We start from the raw sequence: 21,882 nt of genomic DNA on the forward strand, positions 1-21,882 counted from the left end.
CTGCATTTGTGAGAATACTTTATTTTGATGTATTTGTGATAGTGTCCCACCACAACCATGGAAAAAAAGTTACCAACAGGAAGACACTCTAACACAGGATCTTCTGTACACCTGTAGGCCTACAGGTGGCATACGCCTGTAGGCCTACAGGCGTATGCCACCTGTATGGAAGTAACCAGCCTCAGTTTTATTGTGTGCCAGGTGTTGGTGACTGCTGGGTTAAAACAGTACAAATGCTTCTCTATGCTTTCTTAATAATGGGGCTTTCCCCCATCGACGGTTCAAAAACAGTTTAATTATTTTTGACTCCGTCGAACTGATTTGAAATGACATTCAATTTCAAATTGACAGTTTGATTGGCAGATTAAAAGGCAATTTCAAGCACATGCACACCGTACTATCCCACACAGGAGTGCGCGCTCGACTCACCTTCTTCCACATGCACAGAACCAGATTCCTAGCGTCTCCATTGCAGCTCCACATGTTTGAAAATGTCCGGGTTCTGTCCGGGTTCCGTCCGGGTTCTGTCTGTCCGGACGGAGCTTTGGTCCCCGAGAAGCTCTCGTCCATCTAGTTTTAAAGTGGAGCAGCTTTGACTGACATCGCCACCGCTTCAGTAGACTAACAAGCTCCTGGAGAAACAACAAGATTGCTTCACTTGAATTTGCGTTTGTTTAATTAAAGCGGCTGTTGGTAATTCAGCCAATTTGCCCTCACATTCCTTTCGGGTTCCGGTACCGCGGTACCCTGTGACCAGGGAGGCGCTGTTTCCCTACAACTACTCGTGTTTAGAGAATAAAAAATAACCAGTGATGTTTTAATCATTAACATGTATTTTTCTCCTTGCACTTACGGTCTTAAAGGAATACGACATATTTCACATTTATAGCGCGAACATATATTTAAAGATCAGTTTCCGCCTGCTGTTTAGAGCTTGTGTTTCTTTTCCCTGCAGGAAGCGCATGGTCCCACTCTGGAGACGCCAGGACTCATGTCCTCAGCATCACTGGTCATGACCTGTGGTCAAAAACCACCAGCTGCACTATTGACCAACCACCGTCACCAACCAGCTGCTGTCTGGTTTAGGACGGACAGCCAAATTCTTTTATGATGCAGTTTTTAAATCAAATAAATCCTCCTTTGTTAGGGTGCAGCAGATGTGTGTGCGGTGCCCCGGTTACTGAGATCCTCGTCGATTCCAGCTGGGACGGAAAAGGGCATAAGGGAAATCAGTTCTAAGAGATTCAATCCACTTTCTGTAACACTATAAAATTAGAAATAACTGAGAAGACAGCTCAGGCTCTACGTGATGGGAGTGTATTTAATGGAAAAAGTGACTAACCTGAATATTTGACTGGAGACACCTTGGAGGAAAAAAAACATTTGATATTTTAAATGTCTTGTGGGTTTTTTTTGGCACATAAACAGATGGTGTCTCCCATTTTTAAATTTTACTTTAACGTTTTGTGTATTTTTAACGTTTTAAGTATTTTAATTTTAAGATTGTATTTTTTCCCATAAATACATGTATGAACTGTAAAGACAAAGTGCTTTATATAAGGAAATCAGAAACGTGATTTAATTAAATCACTTAAAGGCTACATGCATCATTTGATACTCAAAGTCAGCTGTTTAGTTTTGTCCATATGCAGTTCTTTTTTCAAAAACATAATTCCTCAACTTTTGGTGATAGTGCAGTGGTTTCTTGTCATAGATTGTATGTTTCTCCAGTTCCTGACATGCTAATTCGACACATTAAAAACAAATTCAGATGACCCTTTTTAATGTCATTCATATGAATGGAAACAGTACACAGAAATATTAAATGGGGGCAATTGCTAAGCAATCATCCAATGTAAGTTTGGGGAGACGTTTCGACTGAGGCATATTCCAATACTCAGCAGCAGATAACAGAACACCACCCAATTTATCACCATTCACACAGCCCCTCTGCCCACACCAGGAATATCGAGTGGAGCTCGGTGGTGTAGTGGGGGGTCTTTTAGTCAGAATGGTGCCTCTGGTGTTGCAACCCTAACCCTGTCACACCTCCCCAAACACTGGAGCTACACTTTAGAGCCACATTCCAACTACTCTGATCCTAATGGAGGCCGACTGATCAATGTTTGACAGAGCTACATAAAGATGTGGCAAAGCTGTGGCATCAAAATACACACAAATGGAAATGGAGCATTCTATTCAGTGTAAACCTCTGAATGTCTGCAAACTTCAGATTGTGTAATATGCTGGAGTCCCCCCCCCCCCATTCGCACATGAATCATCATCCCGAGAGCCAATAGAAATCACTGCCAGATGATTGGCAGGCAGGCAATCAGGAAAGCAGTCAGTCAGTCAGTCCACACAGGCACTTTAATAATCAAATGCCTGACTGAAACTGCGTCTCTGCCCCCCTCTGTTGTTTCCATTCCTGAAGCCCCCAAAACTTCGTCCTCTTCCGCCTCTGAAACCGCCACGTCCTCCTCGTCCTCCTCTTCCTCCTCCACCTCTTCCAAAACCATTAGTGAACTCTTTTACCTCCAGTTCAGGGAGCTCTGTGGCAACAGTCAGTTGCCACCGGCGGCCATCCTTCCAATTCTCCTGCAAAAGAATCAAGAAGAATGTGAGTCACGTTTAAGAGTCGCCTTGCAACCCACAAATAGTCCAGTCGGTGAAGGGAATCTGCTCTCCCCAAATCTTAGGAAATATGTAAATGTGCTAAACTGTACCGGTATTTAATATTTTTGCCTTCTCTCTAAATGATCAATGTTGCAGTGCAGCTGCTGCTCATATTTACAGTTCACCATACAAGTCATGCTTCAGTAATTCTGAAGGAAGGTCTAAACTTTGTGTTCATAGAAACCTTTTGTTTGAGCAAAGATCTACTGTAAATATCGGACTATAAGCCACTATTTTTTTCCGCCAACACTGTGATTCCTGCGGCTTATAGAGCACTGCGGCATTCCCGAATTTGAATGAATGTTTTCGCCCACCAGAGGGCGCTCGAGCAGAGCAAGACCATTGAAGAGATGCTGTAACGCACTCACAAAAGACATGGTTTAATTGTGTTTAACAGTCTTTTTGCGCTTCATGTACACACCTGTGTCATTGATAACACCCAAAGAAATGCCTATTAAGCAGCTTTTAAGTTATAGGCCAGCAATCAACAGCTGGTAGGCTTTTTTTTAAGCGTAATGTCATTTTACTGCTGTGTTGCGGCACTATTTGGAAAAAAGAAAATGGTTATCCATTTTTACTGCTGTAAGCTGTGTGTGTTATTGCTGTGTTTAGTAACTCAACATTTAAAATAATCTTTCTGTGTACCTTTCAGATCTCAAAATGGCCACCTTTGGTTTGTAGTCAGGTGTGGCTATGTGTGTATCTTTTTTCCATAAGTTTTATGAAATTTGGGTGTCACGCCTTATAGTCAAGGTGCGTTCTATAGTGTGGAATTTACGGTATTTTCTTCATTTTACCTGAATTTCCTTGACTTTGTCGGCAGGAACATCAAAACAAACTCCCTACATTAAATAAATAAAACATGATTTTAAAGTTATTACAAGTCAATCAATAACAATATATTTATAGAAAAGTAATTTTTGTCACATTGAAATGTTATCAATTAATCAGATTTTCATTAATGATGTCAATTCAGGTGTGATTAATTTGAATCGAAAAGATAATGTGTACTGAACATGCATACACATACCATTCTGCCTTTAAGGAACGTCATCCTGTGAATGTGGGTTTCTATCTCCTCTCCAAGCTGCTCTTTCAGGCTTTTCCATGCGTACCCTATATTATGCATCTCCAGAGAACACGTCAACTGCAGAGTGGTGTAACCCTGCATACAACCAAACAAGTCATGTGAAATGTACTGGCACATTGAGACCAGAAGTGCTTATGTTTCATTGTTGCAGGCTTATAAGGAGACTTACTGCATCAGAGTTGAGCAGCGATCTCTGCTCGAGGGCTGTCGCTCCAGAGATATGAGCCAGAGCAGCAGCGAGAGCGTCGACTGCTCCCCTTTCTTCAATCAGCTTCTCAGCTGATGCTCGAAAGTAACCAATAGCTGCAACCGGAATAGAGTCCAGAAACCTGAAAACAAATGGCATCAATGTGTTTAATATCAGATATTTTCCAACACATACACAATCTGGCACCACCATATGAGACAATATTAACCAATCAATGTGGCTGAAAAGGCCCAAAGTTTGAAACAATATTCAGGTATCAAACTTTATAACCGATACCTGACGGCATCTTTGCTTGATGACTTGATGATGTCATTGGCAGTGGGAACACCAACACGTCTGAAAGTGATGCCCTGCAATGAAAGTTCAGTTACCTACTGTAACTGCACTATATCCTATACATCCAACAGGAACCAAAAGGAGACATACAGCTTTGTTTTCCACATAGCGGAGCTGGTCCTCCTCTTTCCTCTGGTAGAAACAGATGCAGACTCCAGTCCTACCTGCTCGGCCTGTACGACCTGAGCGATGGATGTAAGACTCCACATCCTGAGAGTATCCAAACAAACATTTTTAGGGAATTCAAATTTTCCCTTACAAAATCTAAAAATGTAATTACACAACATACAAGGAGTATTTTTCATATCTTATCATTTCTGAGAACATGTCAGACCTTTGGTGGAGAACACTGGACCACCAGATCAACTTCTGGGATGTCCAAACCACGAGCTGCCACATTGGTGGCCACCAGAACCTCAAAAGAGCCATTCCTGAAGCCTTTCAGTGTGGTCTCTCTCTGTTTCTGAGGGATGTCTCCATGGAGGGACTGGGTACTCTGAAGACGCAAGGGCCAAAAAGCAAACATTGGCCAACGTTTCACATTTCCAACAAGAGTAAAAGTGTTGAAAACATGTTTGAAAGACAAATAAATATCCTTAATTTCCAATATTACAACAACCCAATGGGCAACACATTTTTATACATTACATTTATTTCAAATCCTGTCATCTTTTTTACAAATGTTTGCTTGCACCTGTTTAATTGATGCATTCATGGAGAGTTCATTGGCTTCCTTCTTTGTTTCACAGAAGACAATGGTTCTGCCGTGGCTGCCGCTGTACACCTGGATCACGTCACCTATCACAGCGGCACGCTGGGACCAGTGGCACGCTATGGCCAGGTGCTACAGGAGAAATGACAGGCGGGGAGAGATGTGTCCATTATTCAACTGGCAGATTTTTAATGAGTCCTTACATTTCCACTTTGGTTGACGATGATAAATGCTTCCATTTTTACTACATATTAATGTGTTGGCCTTTCCTGACGGAGATATTTGACAACAGATTTAGCAATTGCCATTAATTTAAACCCTTTTTCTCACAACACTGAAGACACACTGCTTAAACCATCCCAATTCATATTTGCATGCAGAAAAGATGCTTCCCAGCCTTCACAATTGTACGAGTGCCGCCAAGGGAACAATTCATACTTTGTCCTAAACACACCATCATAATCTTGCATATACGCCACTATGCTCACACATACACTCATTTTTAAACTACTTTTACATGGGCACCCTATATTATGCATCTCCAGAGAACACGTCAACTGCAGAGTGGTGTAACCCTGCATACAACCAAACAAGTCATGTGAAATGTACTGGCACATTGAGACCAGAAGTGCTTATGTTTCATTGTTGCAGGCTTATAAGGAGACTTACTGCATCAGAGTTGAGCAGCGATCTCTGCTCGAGGGCTGTCGCTCCAGAGATATGAGCCAGAGCAGCAGCGAGAGCGTCGACTGCTCCCCTTTCTTCAATCAGCTTCTCAGCTGATGCTCGAAAGTAACCAATAGCTGCAACCGGAATAGAGTCCAGAAACCTGAAAACAAATGGCATCAATGTGTTTAATATCAGATATTTTCCAACACATACACAATCTGGCACCACCATATGAGACAATATTAACCAATCAATGTGGCTGAAAAGGCCCAAAGTTTGAAACAATATTCAGGTATCAAACTTTATAACCGATACCTGACGGCATCTTTGCTTGATGACTTGATGATGTCATTGGCAGTGGGAACACCAACACGTCTGAAAGTGATGCCCTGCAATGAAAGTTCAGTTACCTACTGTAACTGCACTATATCCTATACATCCAACAGGAACCAAAAGGAGACATACAGCTTTGTTTTCCACATAGCGGAGCTGGTCCTCCTCTTTCCTCTGGTAGAAACAGATGCAGACTCCAGTCCTACCTGCTCGGCCTGTACGACCTGAGCGATGGATGTAAGACTCCACATCCTGAGAGTATCCAAACAAACATTTTTAGGGAATTCAAATTTTCCCTTACAAAATCTAAAAATGTAATTACACAACATACAAGGAGTATTTTTCATATCTTATCATTTCTGAGAACATGTCAGACCTTTGGTGGAGAACACTGGACCACCAGATCAACTTCTGGGATGTCCAAACCACGAGCTGCCACATTGGTGGCCACCAGAACCTCAAAAGAGCCATTCCTGAAGCCTTTCAGTGTGGTCTCTCTCTGTTTCTGAGGGATGTCTCCATGGAGGGACTGGGTACTCTGAAGACACAAGGGCCAAAAAGCAAACATTGGCCAATGTTTCACATTTCCAACAAGAGTAAAAGTGTTGAAAACATGTTTGAAAGACAAATAAATATCCTTAATTTCCAATATTACAACAACCCAATGGGCAACACATTTTTATACATTACATTTATTTCAAATCCTGTCATCTTTTTTACAAATGTTTGCTTGCACCTGTTTAATTGATGCATTCATGGAGAGTTCATTGGCTTCCTTCTTTGTTTCACAGAAGACAATGGTTCTGCCGTGGCTGCCGCTGTACACCTGGATCACGTCACCTATCACAGCGGCACGCTGGGACCAGTGGCACGCTATGGCCAGTGCTACAGGAGAAATGACAGGCGGGGAGAGATGTGTCCATTATTCAACTGGCAGATTTTTAATGAGTCCTTACATTTCCACTTTGGTTGACGATGATAAATGCTTCCATTTTTACTACATATTAATGTGTTGGCCTTTCCTGACGGAGATATTTGACAACAGATTTAGCAATTGCCATTAATTTAAACCCTTTTTCTCACAACACTGAAGACACACTGCTTAAACCATCCCAATTCATATTTGCATGCAGAAAAGATGCTTCCCAGCCTTCACAATTGTACGAGTGCCGCCAAGGGAACAATTCATACTTTGTCCTAAACACACCATCATAATCTTGCATATACGCCACTATGCTCACACATACACTCATTTTTAAACTACTTTTACATGGGCACATGAGAGTGTATAGCAGTGTATGAGAGAGCATATAGCTGGGTATGTGAGACTATAGCAGCAGACAAGTACAGCCATGTATGCAACAGAATATAGCAGCGTATGAGAGCATATAGCTGGGTATGTGAGACTATAGCAGCAGACGAGTATAGCCATGTATGCAACAGAAAACAGCAGCGTATGAGAGCATATAGCTGGTATGTGAGACTATAGCAGCAGACGAGTATAGCCATGTATGCAACAGAATATAGCAGCGTATGAGAGCATATAGCTGGGTATGTGAGACTATAGCAGCAGACGAGTACAGCCATGTATGCAACAGAATATAGCAGCGTATGAGAGCATATAGCTGGTATGTGAGACTATAGCAGCAGACGAGTATAGCCATGTATGCAACAGAATACAGCAGCGTATGAGAGCATATAGCTGGTATGTGAGACTATAGCAGCAGACGAGTATAGCCATGTATGCAACAGAATATAGCAGCGTATGAGAGCATATAGCTGGTATGTGAGACTATAGCAGCAGACGAGTATAGCCATGTATGCAACAGAATATAGCAGCGTATGAGAGCATATAGCTGGGTATGTGAGACTATAGCAGCAGATGAGTACAGCCATGTATGCAACAGAATATAGCAGCGTATGAGAGCATATAGCTGGTATGTGAGACTATAGCAGCAGACGAGTATAGCCATGTATGCAACAGAATACAGCAGCGTATGAGAGCATATAGCTGGTATGTGAGACTATAGCAGCAGACGAGTATAGCCATGTATGCAACAGAATATAGCAGCGTATGAGAGCATATAGCTGGGTATGTGAGACTATAGCAGCAGACGAGTACAGCCATGTATGATAGCATGACTGCCATGAATATAGCAGTGTATGAGAGAGAGTTCACAATATGAGTCTCCTTCGCAAACATGATTGGCAGGGAAATCAGCAGCCTGGGAGCAACTCAAGGGGACACTGGCCTATTAAAAATTATATTTTAAACTCTCCAACTGTTCTCACATCAATATCAGAAATGCTGCATCAAAGTCAAAAGCCAACCACGGCATCATTTTAAATGCTGCTGTTCAGAAGGAAGTATGGCAGGTTTTCTGAGCTTGATGAAAATGTTCCTTAAGAAGCAGGACGATGGGAGTATTGAGGGAAAGTTGCAATAATGATATTTTCTCTTGTGTAGAGTGGTCAAACACCTCTTTGCCAACACACATCCTCTTTTTGAGACCTAAAATTGTGTAGGGCAGAATTTCAAAATTGTTCAAGATTTTGAGCTAGAGCCTCAAACACATTCATCAAATATTTGTTGCGTCTCCATGTCCTTCACAGTTATACTCTTACATCCACATTATCTCACGTACTAGTAATCCTCACTACATGAACAAACACACACCTACCCCTACATCCCAACCCACACATGCTCACACACACCTACCTCGACAGTTGTTGCAGCTTTCTGTGTTTTCTTGCCAATCAAATCAACATGCTTACACTTTGGCCTCATGTATTTCTTGGCCACATCATAAACCCAGGGTGGACATGTGGCTGAAAACAGCAGCGTCTGTGGATTGGTATCAGCATCTACATAATAGCATGTACAAAGAAAAATCTTCATTTTCCTCACAGATCAATGCAACATTGAGTATGACAGTACAAACTGCACACATTATTTATGATAGGGCCAAATACAGTACATTAAATTTACCTTTCTTATAGGATGAAGCCAAAATCTCTTCCACCTGTTCTGCAAATCCCATGTCCAACATTTGATCTACTTCATCCAGAACCACATGTTTCAGTTTAGAGAGGTCCAATTTATTATTTTGAAGGTGGTCTTTGATGCGCCCAGGAGTTCCGACCAAGATGTCAATTCCATTGCGGATTGCATCAACTACGCAGAAAGTAGAAAGAGGTCAGAGCATCTCCCAACATCAGCATGTAGAGATTTATTATCACAGGAAAGACATATGATAAGCTTATGTAGTGTTGCTTAAAACCTTAGCGCAGAATAAACTTAAAAATAAGCATTTGTCCTTATTTTAAACAAATGATTTTTATCGTCTAAGCATTTTTATTTTAACTCACTCTGGGGCATGTACGAGGTGCCGCCATAGAAGCAAACTATACTCAATTTCTTGATGATGTCTTTGAAGTCTTTGGCGACCTGGATGGCCAGCTCTCTAGTTGGAGTTAAGACCAGGACCTACAGATACAGGAATAAAGTTTCCATCACACCAAAACCTAATCTGACAGGCTGATGCAAAGAATCTGTTCTTTGTGAAATGGAATTGTGCATGTGTCTGTACCTTTGGGGCCCGGCCTCGGGCGGGCCCTGCTGAATCTCTCTGGAGTTTCTCCACTAAAGGAATGGCAAAGGAGAATGTCTTCCCTGTTCCTGTTCGGGCCTGGGCAATTACATCCTCGCCATCATACACGGAGTCAAATGTCTTTACCTGAATGTCAAACAGGTAGGAGACTCCCCGAGCTGAGAAAGAGAAAGACAGACAGCAGAACCAAAAAGGGACAATCAAAACATGAAGCAATGTTGTTGTCATTCTGTCGTTCTTTAACTGCAACAAGGGTCATTTGAAACAGTAATATACTGCATTCAATGTAAAGATGTCACTTTCATATTCACCTTTGAGTTTGTTGATTGTAACTGGGGAGATTCTAAAGTTGGAAAAGGCTCCTTCTCTCTGCTCTGGTGTCTCCTTTTAAATAAATAATCCTATTAGTTTTACATTTGTGACTGTAATCTGCCCAAAGTATCATAACATTATGATCCAATTTAACAGAATAAATCAAGCAAGTCATCATTTGGCACTTCACAGTTTAAAGAGATGCAGAGATTAAGGCCCACATGTTTTCAGGACATCCTAATCTATTAAGGTTTGAATTTTTTGTCATTGATTTTGTATTTTGAAAATAAGAACACCAATATGCTCTTATGTCAATATTTATGATTGAGTACATAAAGGCTTAATGACCCCAAGTACTCTAAACCCTTTTAGATAGCACAAGGTTGAGGTTTGTCTATGCAGTAAATTTAACAAAAATATTTAAGCTTCTTACCATTTCCTTCTCACTGTCACTGGCTGATTCTTCACTCGACTGGGATGGTGACTGGGATGGTGTCTGGGATGGCGTCTCAAAGGGGGTCTTTCCATTAGAAAGCCCATTCGTTGCTTCTGCCGATACTGTTTTCTTTTGCTTTTGTGTATTCTTCTATTACAAAGAAAAGTGTTGACAATTTTACAAGGTATATGAAAGTGGCTGTGACACGAAGGCATAAGTCTGAGATTAAGTTTAAAAATGTAAAAGGAAAAAAAAATACCTCTGTGTTTTCTCCATTGTTCTTCTTTGGTGATGTTTCAACACTACTGTTCCCATCCATGTCTGTGTGGTCATTCTCTTGGTCCACTGTCACCTTGTCGTTTTTTTTCTTTTTTTGGCTGCTGGTGGTTCACAGTCTTGGTCCTCCTGCTCCATTTGTTCCTTGGTCTTCTGTTTCTTCTTCAGCTTCATGCCATCTTTGCTCTTGTTCTGGATTAATTCAGCAAAATAATTCAAAAATGTTTCAGTTAGACCAAAGAACTAATGAAATTTAATTGGTGTGTAGACAGTAAGTGGCCACCGCCACATGTCAGGTTTACATTGTTATGACGTTTTACACACAGCTGTGTGTTGCATCAAACAAGCACATACAAATGTAAACTGGTAGCTATTTTTTTCAAATTAAAAAAAACAATTAAATACAAAATAGAGAATATTTTGACAAATAAAACACTATATAGACACATATGGCCCCAGAAGTTAACAAGAACATGACAGATATATTAAACCTTAAATAAAAATGGTGAAGTCTTATTTTGACATTACGTTTTAAATAAATGTTTCCGTTTTTTGCATCGTACACTTGTATATTTTTTTTAAAAAAAACATTGACAATATGATGAGGTAAGTAGGAAAGACATTTTTGTACATATAGAATCACATTTCATAACTCTAAAGATTTTTTGGATAAAGCGCCGTCACTTGTCTTGACGCACATCCACGTTACGTCGGCCCTTTAACACGAGGCTGTGCCACGTGATCTGGTAGCCAGACATTATCATTGTTGTAAATCTGTGCTAACGTGGTTTTACCGATGAAACAGGTCAACGGTTGAAATTGGAACTATACTGATTTAGACCTTTGTGAAATTAAATATATACACACACATATATATATCTAACGACAGTTAGACTAAACCTATCGCACACTAGGGTTAGCCTACTTAGCATTTTGAGCCACATGTTGTTAAACATGGAGCGGGCAGGACATAGCTTTAGTCACGGTTCGTTTTAGATTCCGGGCGACACGACTCACTTTTCTCACCTTCGGAGTTTTGACGTCCGCGGCTATGTCCACAACTTCTTCCATGACTTGATCTTCTGTTTCAAAGAATACTTTTGACGGCATTTGTCTCCTCGGTTGGAACCCGACAACGTGTACACAACTACCTCTCCGGCATACGGAGGAAAAGGAACGCCTCGTGCGCGAGACGGGTCTCCGCCTTTTTCCTGGGTACGTTCGCCCTACTATATACGGATGGCGAGCAGGGACAATTGCCAATAAACATTGGCTGTTTCCGAAACCACAGACTCGTTCCCTGTTCACTACTCACTACATAGGGGACAGTCGCTGTTTCCGACTCCACACCCTCGTTCCCTGTTCACTACTCACTACATAGGGGACACCGATTGAGTGCACTACGTAGTGCACTCAATTTAAAGTTAGTATTCAGACAACGGCGTCATTTACGGCGCACGTAAAAATAAGCATTTGTCCTTATTTTAAACAAATGATTTTTATCGTCTAAGCATTTTTATTTTAACTCACTCTGGGGCATGTACGAGGTGCCGCCATAGAAGCAAACTATACTCAATTTCTTGATGATGTCTTTGAAGTCTTTGGCGACCTGGATGGCCAGCTCTCTAGTTGGAGTTAAGACCAGGACCTACAGATACAGGAATAAAGTTTCCATCACACCAAAACCTAATCTGACAGGCTGATGCAAAGAATCTGTTCTTTGTGAATGGAATTGTGCATGTGCCTGTACCTTTGGGGCCCGGCCTCGGGCGGGCCCTGCTGAATCTCTCTGGAGTTTCTCCACTAAAGGAATGGCAAAGGAGAATGTCTTCCCTGTTCCTGTTCGGGCCTGGGCAATTACATCCTCGCCATCATACACGGAGTCAAATGTCTTTACCTGAATGTCAAACAGGTAGGAGACTCCCCGAGCTGAGAAAGAGAAAGACAGACAGCAGAACCAAAAAGGGACAATCAAAACATGAAGCAATGTTGTTGTCATTCTGTCGTTCTTTAACTGCAACAAGGGTCATTTGAAACAGTAATATACTGCATTCAATGTAAAGATGTCACTTTCATATTCACCTTTGAGTTTGTTGATTGTAACTGGGGAGATTCTAAAGTTGGAAAAGGCTCCTTCTCTCTGCTCTGGTGTCTCCTTTTAAATAAATAATCCTATTAGTTTTACATTTGTGACTGTAATCTGCCCAAAGTATCACAACATTATGATCCAATTTAACAGAATAAATCAAGCAAGTCATCATTTGGCACTTTACAGTTTAAAGAGATGCAGAGATTAAGGCCCGCATGTTTTCAGGACATCCTAATCTATTAAGGTTTGAATTTTTTGTCATTGATTTTGTATTTTGAAAATAAGAACACCAATATGCTCTTATGTCAATATTTATGATTGAGTACATAAAGGCTTAATGACCCCAAGTACTCTAAACCCTTTTAGATAGCACAAGGTTGAGGTTTGTCTATGCAGTAAATTTAACAAAAATATTTAAGCTTCTTACCATTTCCTTCTCACTGTCACTGGCTGATTCTTCACTCGACTGGGATGGTGACTGGGATGGTGTCTGGGATGGCGTCTCAAAGGGGGTCTTTCCATTAGAAAGCCCATTCGTTGCTTCTGCCGATACTGTTTTCTTTTGCTTTTGTGTATTCTTCTATTACAAAGATAAAAGTGTTGACAATTTTACAAGGTATATGAAAGTGGCTGTGACACGAAGGCATAAGTCTGAGATTAAGTTTAAAAATGTAAAAGGAAAAAAAAATACCTCTGTGTTTTCTCCATTGTTCTTCTTTGGTGATGTTTCAACACTACTGTTCCCATCCACGTCTGTGTGGTCATTCTCTTGGTCCACTGTCACCTTGTCGTTTTTTTTCTTTTTTTGGCTGCTGGTGGTTCACAGTCTTGGTCCTCCTGCTCCATTTGTTCCTTGGTCTTCTGTTTCTTCTTCAGCTTCATGCCATCTTTGCTCTTGTTCTGGATTAATTCAGCAAAATAATTCAAAAATGTTTCAGTTAGACCAAAGAACTAATGAAATTTAATTGGTGTGTAGACAGTAAGTGGCCACCGCCACATGTCAGGTTTACATTGTTATGACGTTTTACACACAGCTGTGTGTTGCATCAAACAAGCACATACAAATGTAAACTGGTAGCTATTTTTTTCAAATTAAAAAAAACAATTAAATACAAAATAGAGAATATTTTGACAAATAAAACACTATATAGACACATATGGCCCCAGAAGTTAACAAGAACATGACAGATATATTAAACCTTAAATAAAAATGGTGAAGTCTTATTTTGACATTACGTTTTAAATAAATGTTTCCGTTTTTTGCATCGTACACTTGTATATTTTTTTTAAAAAAAACATTGACAATATGATGAGGTAAGTAGGAAAGACATTTTTGTACATATAGAATCACATTTCATAACTCTAAAGATTTTTTGGATAAAGCGCCGTCACTTGTCTTGACGCACATCCACGTTACGTCGGCCCTTTAACACGAGGCTGTGCCACGTGATCTGGTAGCCAGACATTATCATTGTTGTAAATCTGTGCTAACGTGGTTTTACCGATGAAACAGGTCAACGGTTGAAATTGGAACTATACTGATTTAGACCTTTGTGAAATTAAATATATACACACACATATATATATCTAACGACAGTTAGACTAAACCTATCGCACACTAGGGTTAGCCTATTTAGCATTTTGAGCCACATGTTGTTAAACATGGAGCGGGCAGGACATAGCTTTAGTCACGGTTCGTTTTAGATTCCGGGCGACACGACTCACTTTTCTCACCTTCGGAGTTTTGACGTCCGCGGCTATGTCCACAACTTCTTCCATGACTTGATCTTCTGTTTCAAAGAATACTTTTGACGGCATTTGTCTCCTCGGTTGGAACCCGACAACGTGTACACAACTACCTCTCCGGCATACGGAGGAAAAGGAACGCCTCGTGCGCGAGACGGGTCTCCGCCTTTTTCCTGGGTACGTTCGCCCTACTATATACGGATGGCGAGCAGGGACAATTGCCAATAAACATTGGCTGTTTCCGAAACCACAGACTCGTTCCCTGTTCACTACTCACTACATAGGGGACAGTCGCTGTTTCCGACTCCACACCCTCGTTCCCTGTTCACTACTCACTACATAGGGGACACCGATTGAGTGCACTACGTAGTGCACTCAATTTAAAGTTAGTATTCAGACAACGGCGTCATTTACGGCGCACGTAAAGTGACGTCATGGTGTCGCATAATAATTACGAACCGGTCGCCGGGAAAAGTGGCCAGGTCCATTTAATTATTTTAACCCATCAGAAATACATTCAGCGGTCATTTTATGAAAATGCAATATTTTATCCTATAATTAACTTTATATAATAAAATGAAACATTTTTTAACTGTGCTGTTTGGTATATTATATGAAAATTTTGGGAAATAAGAAATCAATGTGTAGTTTACAACTGTTTTCAGTAGGGGTCCAATATGATCATCTTAAAATATTACAACGTAAATATGTTAAAAAAAAATAAAAAATAAATCAACCATCATTGTTTCCCCCCCTTCACTTACAATTGAAACTGTTTTTTCGGAATCATCTGTTCCTCACCAGGCAACGGGATCTCAGTAAAAGAATGTTTGATAAGATGAAAAGTAGCTCTGGATCTATTTCTTGATGAAAAATTGCTTTATTACTACAGCGGAATAATACTTGAGAATCACACACTAATTATTGTAATAAGTAATTGTTATTTTATTATTATTATTGACATTAATATTTTATTTTATAGGGTAAAATATTGCATTTCCAAAAAACGACTGCTGAATGTATTGTTTCGGATGGGTTAAAATAATTCAATGGACCTGGCCACTTTTACCGTAGACTGTGGTCGTAATTAGTATGCGACACCATAGCGTCATTTTACGTGCGCTGTAGTGTCTGAACGATAAGTTTAAATTGACCAGTGAATAGGGAACGAGTGTGTGGTTTTCGGACAGCCTGAGTGTGCAACTAATGCACCCTAACCCAGTAATTATCCCATCAGCCTTTGCGGTTACACGTGACAGTGCCCTTTTGTGCATCTAATACATGTATTATTTTTCAATTGTTCTGACTTTCCTTAGAAAAAATAGGATTATATTTAGGTTACCTTGAGAGTGAGTAGGGCACTTGTCAGAAAGTTACAAGTTATTTAAATTAGCTAGTTAGCTGTTGACATATTCCACTTTAGTTAGCTAATTTTATTGTAGTTGGCTACATAGCTAAGTGGATTACCTGGCTGCTAAGTTAAGTAGTTAGTTAAGCTACTTAGCCAAGTCAACAAAATATAACATATATATGCGCTAAAAAAATTAGAGGAACACTTCGAAAACACATCAGATCTAAACGGGGGGATTGATCTTGAATATCTTTCCTGATAAAAAGTAGGTGATGTATTAGTAACAAAATGATGCTACATAATTTGATAGAAATGAAAATGATCCCCCTATAGAGGGGGGGAAGGGGGGGGTCAAAGACACACCAGAAATGGTGCAGCAGACGGGTCCATTTGGCCAAAATGTCACTGTAGCAACTCACAGTTTTTGTTTGTTAATTGTGTGTCTGCCTGCTCTTACACCCGTGAAGAGCTACTAAACATCAGGACTCTCACCCCCACGGACTTACTTCCAGTTTTCCTGGCTCCTGCAGCCGACCTGGTTTACTTTTTGGCCCAAAAGGTGAGACGGCGGAGGAGAGGAAGACGGGCCGGTGCCCTGGCGAGACTACGCAGGAGAGGCTCGCGCACGGCGCTGCCTGGGATCTTTCTGTCCAACGCCAACTCACTTTGGAACAAAATGGACGAGCTGAAGTTGCTGATGCGGATCAAAGATTTCTCCACCTCGTGTGTTCTCTGCTTCACTGAAACCTGGTTCAGGAAAGAGACACCGGACAGCGCGCTCCTCCTCGGGGGATTCCAGCTGTTCCTCCTCGGGGGATTCCAGCTGTTCTTCCTCGGGGGATTCCAGCTGCTCCTCCTCGGGGGATTCCAGCTGCTCCTCCTCGAGGGATTCCAGCTGCTCCTCCTCGGGGGGTTCCAGCTGTTCCTCCTCGGGGGATTCCAGCTGTTCCGTGCCGACCGCGACCTGGCGCTGTCTGGTGAGAGAGCAGGCGGTGGAGTCTGCTTCTACATCAGCAGCGACTGGTGCACTGATGTGACTGGGATCTCCCAGCACTGTTCTCCTGCTGTGGAATACCTCTTCATCAACTGCAGACCCTTCTATTCTCCGCGTGAGTTCGCTTCATTCATTCTGGCCTCTGTTTACATCTCGCCAGACGCGGACGTGCGCGAGGCTCAGCGCACGCTCGCGGACTGTATCCAACAAGTGGAGCGGACCTATCCCGACGCTCTGGTTATCGTGCTTGGCGACTTTAATCAGAGCAACCTGAGTTACGAGCTCCCCTGGTACAAACAGTTTATCAAATGCCCCACCAGAGCAGAGAACACGCTGGATCACTGTTACACCACAGTGAAGGATGCGTATCGGGCTGTCCCCCGTGCTGCACTAGGACTGTCTGATCACGTGATGGTCCACCTGATCCCCACATACAGACAGAAACTGAAACTAACAAAGCCATCCGTGAGAACCACGAAGAGATGGACCAGTGAGGCTGTGGAGGAGCTGCGCACGTGCTTGGACACAACTGACTGGGACATGTTTAAAGGGGCCACACATGATCTGGATGAGTACACGGACACTGTGACCTCATATATCCACTTTTGTGAGGAGCGCATTCTACCAACGCGCACTAGGGTGAGTTATTCCAACGACAAGCCCTGGTTCACTCCGAGACTCAGACAGATCAGGAAAGAAAAGGAAGCAGCGCTGAAAAGTGGAGACAGAGACTGCTACAGAGGCCAAATACCGGTTTAGCAGGGAACTGAGGAGAGCTAAATCTGTGTATTCTGAGAAACTTCAGCAGCAGTTTACTGCTAACGACTCTGCTTCTGTGTGGAGAGGCCTGAGGCAGATCACCGACTACAGGCCTCAGGCTTCAAAGGGTCAGGACGACAAAGCCCTTTGTCAGAGCCTGTCCCTCCACTATGCCCAACACCTCCCCCCCCCCCAGCGCCACTGCCCCCATGGACCTCACTCCATCAAAGGCAGTCCCCTCCTCCTCCCCCCCTCCACTCACCATCAGTCCCCCCCCCATCACTTACCACCAGTTCCCCCCTCCTCCCCCCCTTCATTCACCATCAGTGAGCAGGATGTGCGCAGGCAGTTCGCCAGGTTGAACCCGCGCAAGGCCCCTGGCCCGGACGGCGTGTCTCCCTCCACCCTGAGGCACTGCGCAGAGGAGCTGACTCCTGTCTTCACAGACATCTTCAACTCCTCCCTGGAGTCGTGCCAGGTGCCAGCCTGCCTCAAAACCTCAACCATCGTCCCTGTCCCCAAGAAGCCACGGATCACTGGGCTTAACGACTACAGACCTGTGGCGCTCACCTCTGTAGTCATGAAGTCCTTAGAGCGCCTGATCCTGCCACACCTCAAGTCCATCACCACCCCCCTCCTGGATCCACTGCAGTTCGCCTACAGAGCCAACAGATCTGTGGACGACGCGGTCAACCTGGCCCTTCACTCCATCCTGCAGCATCTGGACTCCCCGGGAACCTACGCCAGGATCCTGTTGGTGGACTTCAGCTCTGCGTTCAACACCATCCGCCCCGCTCTGCTACAGGACAAGCTGTCCCAGCTTAGTGTGCCTGACTCCCTCTGCAGGTGGATCACTCACTTCCTGACGGACCGGAGGCAGCATGTGCGGCTGGGGAAGACTGTCTCGGACTCCGTCACCATCAGCACCGGATCACCCCAGGGCTGTGTACTTTCCCCCCTGCTCTTCTCCCTGTACACTAACTGCTGCACCTCAAGCCACCAGTCTGTCAAGCTGATCAAGTTTGCGGATGACACCACCCTCATCGGGCTCATCTCCAACGGCGACGAGACTGCCTACAGGAGGGAGGTGGCTCGACTGGTGTCCTGGTGCGGACACAACAACCTGCAGCTGAACGCTCAGAAGACAGTGGAGATGATTGTGGACTTCAGGAAAGTCACAGCCCCTTTGCCCCCCCTTGCCCTCATGGACTCCCCCATCACCATCGCGGACTCCTTCCGCTTCCTGGGCACCACCATCACCCGGGACCTTAAGTGGGAGCCGAACATCAGCTCCCTCATCAAGAAGGCCCAGCAAAGGATGTTCTTCTTACGGAAGCTGAGGAAGCTCAAACTGCCTCCCAGGATGTTGGCGCAGTTTTATACGGCCATCATCGAGTCCATCCTCACCTCCTCCATCACCGTGTGGTATGCTGGTGCCACCGCCAGGGACAGACTGAGGCTGCAGCGCGTCGTGCGCGCTGCCGAGAAGGTGATCGGCTGCAGGCTTCCATCCATCCAGGACCTGTATATCTCCAGGACCCGGAGGTGTGCAGGTCGGATCACGGCCGACCCTTCCCACCCTGGTCACGGACTGTTTTCCCCCCTCCCCTCAGGCAGGAGACTACGGTCCATTCGGACCAAAACCTCCCGCTACATGAACAGCTTCTTCCCCTCTGCCATCAGGCTGCTGAACACCAAGTGACTTATCACTTAAGCACCATGTACAGCAGCCAGTCGGACTCACGAGCAATACATTACTCCTGCTTGGACCTGCACTATTTCTTACCACATACCTCTTACCACCTACTATTTATGTATATAATGTATATATGTCTTATCTTATTTTGTCTTATTTTATTTTATTTAACTTATTCTAGTGTGGTCTTCTTTATGTTGATTGTCGCAGCGTCACACCATGACACATTCCTAGTTTGTGTAATACTGTGTATTACATGAACAATGGCAATAAACCTGCTTCTGATTCTCTGATTCACAATGATTCTCAGGAGTTTGTGTGGCCCCCACCTGCTCGTACGCATGCTTGACAACATCGGGGCTCCTAATGAGACCACGAATGGTGTCCTGTGGGATCTCCTCCCAGATCTGGACCAGGGCATCACTGAGACCCTGGACAGGCTGAGGATCAACCTGGATGGACCTAAACATAAGGTCCCAGAGGTGTTCTATTGGGTTTAGGTCAGGTAAACGTGGGGCCAGTCAATGGTATCAATTCCTTCATCCTCCAGGAACTGCCTGCATACTCTAGCCACATGAGGGTGAGGGTTAGGACCAGGAGGAACCCAGGAGGAACCCAGGTCCCACTGCAGCAGCGTAGGTTCTGACAGTGGGTCCACCTAATAGCAGTCAGGGTGCCATTATCTAACCTGCAGAGGTCTGTGCGTCCTTCCAGGGATATGCCTCCCCAGACCACCACTGACCCACCACCTAACCGGTCCTGCTGAATGATGTTGGGCAGCATAACGTTCTCCACCGCATCTCCAGAACCTTTCACATCTGTTGCATGTGCTCAGGTTGGACCTGCTCTCATCAGTAAAGAGCACAGGCCACCAGTGGCGTAGTGACCAAGTCTGGTGGTCTATGGCAAATGCCTATCGAGCTCTATGGTGCCGGGCAGTGAGCACAGGGCCCACTACAGGACGCCGGGCCGTCGGGCCACCCTCCTGGAGCCTGTTTCTGATTGTCTGGTCAGAAACATTCACATCAGTTGCCTGCTGGAGGTCATTTTGTAGGGCTCTGGCAGTGCTCATCCTGTTCCTCCCTGCACAAAGGAGCAGATACCGATCCTGCTGAGGGTTTAAGGACCTTCTATGGACCTGTCTAGCTCTCCTGGAGTAACTACCTGTCTCCTGGAATCTCCTCCATGCTCTTGAGACTGTGCAACCTCTGTAGCATCCAGGCCCGCACCATGCTATCAACAGAGATGTTGATCCAAGCCAAATGGAATGGAATGGAAGAACTACAGCAGCAGAAAGTCAGTCAATAAAAATCAGCCAAAAGAGATGAGGAGGGAAAAAAGTGTCAGTGGCCTCAACCTAGAAAGCCATTCCTGTTTTGGGGGCCGTCTCATTGTTGCCCCTCTGATGCTCCTGGTGTTGATTTCATTAACAACAAAGCAGCAGAAACTGATTAACAACCCCCTCTGCTATTTAACTGAACAGATCAATATCCCAGAAGTTTGACTGATAGGTTGCTAGATTCTGATTTCTGTGTTCCTCCAATTTTTTTGAGCAGTGTACAGTGGGACATCTACTTACGAATTTAATTCGTTCCAGAAGTTGCTTTGTAACCTGAAAATTACGTAAGTAGAGACGCGTTTTCCATGTAAATGCCCTAATCCGTTCCAAGCTCCCAAAAATTCGGACATAATTTGTCAATTTTTTTTTATAAATCATAAAAATGCATCAAAACATGTAACAAATACATGTTACAATTAGATTACCGCACAATAAATGTAGGAATTCAGAGCAAGGCATCTCCAGGAACAAAATGAACCTTATTACAGGCTAATCTTACATTAGCCGTCATTACTAGCAACAAACGTTAACACTTGTGGTAACAGCGCCATCTAATGGACAAACATGTGAACACCCACAATAAATAAAAGTGAAACGAAGAAGACGCTGGGAAACACACAAACTTGTACATATTGACGTCCCTCCTAAACAATGGGATTACAGGAAGATGCTAGGCGATAGCCAATGGCAGAGCAGCTACAAGCAATTTTGTGTTCGCTAAACTCTGTGAGCTGCGAGTAGCAGCGGTGTATTTTTGACCTTCGTATCCTGAAAATCTTTCGTAACAAGAGGAAATATTTTCTCGTTGAGACGCTTTGTAACCTGAACAATTCGCATGTAGAGACGTTCGTAAGTAGAGGTCCCACTGTATTATCAATTTGTCTGGAGCAGGGGTCGGCAACCTTTTTTATCAAAAGAGCCACTTTGCCCACCCCTCTCCCAAAAAAATGTGTCTGGAGCCGCAAAAAATTACAGAGTTTATAAACTTCTAAGTTTTTCAAGATTCAAGATTCAAGATAACTTTATTGATCCCTTTAGGGGGTGTCCACCAGGGAAATTAGCATCTCCAGAGATCTACAGCATCTACAAAATTCCCACCACCATTCCCCCCATCAAACCTATTAAAGATAATAGAATATAAGAAAATAAGAAATAAAATAAAATAGAATAAATTAAAAATAGAATATGAATATAACAATATAAATATAAAACTATAAAAATGTTCCGGTTCTCCTGTTGGCCCTCCTCC

General features: G+C 43.3%; 3 protein-coding genes and 1 pseudogene across 5 annotated transcripts in view; 1 reads left to right on the plus strand and 3 right to left on the minus strand.

Moving 5' to 3' along the window:
- The window catches only part of LOC130521650 (CUB and sushi domain-containing protein 1-like), a 326,982-nt gene extending 325,791 nt beyond the window's left edge, over positions 1–1,191 (minus strand). The window contains exons 1-2 of one of the 2 annotated variants that reach the window (XM_057025372.1): positions 718–788; positions 430–632 (exon numbers count right to left, since the gene is read on the minus strand). The gene's annotated coding sequence lies outside the window, so the exon portion shown is untranslated. Of the gene's footprint in view, positions 1–429 lie in introns of both variants that reach the window. The other variant, XM_057025371.1, reaches the window with a different exon arrangement.
- The window catches only part of LOC130521653 (NLR family CARD domain-containing protein 3-like), a 195,463-nt gene that overhangs the window by 153,754 nt on the left and 19,827 nt on the right, over positions 1–21,882 (plus strand). The window lies entirely within an intron of this gene.
- LOC130521651 (nucleolar RNA helicase 2-like) lies at positions 1,767–11,818 on the minus strand. The gene is given in 17 exon segments (XM_057025373.1): positions 1,767–2,598; positions 3,474–3,518; positions 3,707–3,841; positions 3,936–4,095; positions 4,251–4,324; positions 4,401–4,520; positions 4,645–4,806; positions 5,005–5,154; positions 8,744–8,889; positions 9,014–9,199; positions 9,394–9,511; positions 9,615–9,793; positions 9,947–10,019; positions 10,381–10,533; positions 10,643–10,761; positions 10,764–10,851; positions 11,686–11,818. Coding segments are annotated over 17 exon segments (2,220 nt in total). The 5' UTR covers positions 11,770–11,818; the 3' UTR covers positions 1,767–2,370.
- LOC130517950 (nucleolar RNA helicase 2-like) lies at positions 12,138–14,527 on the minus strand (annotated as a pseudogene).

Source organism: Takifugu flavidus, chromosome 2 (genome assembly GCF_003711565.1).
Source record: "Takifugu flavidus isolate HTHZ2018 chromosome 2, ASM371156v2, whole genome shotgun sequence".
Taxonomy (NCBI): Eukaryota; Metazoa; Chordata; class Actinopteri; order Tetraodontiformes; family Tetraodontidae; genus Takifugu; species Takifugu flavidus.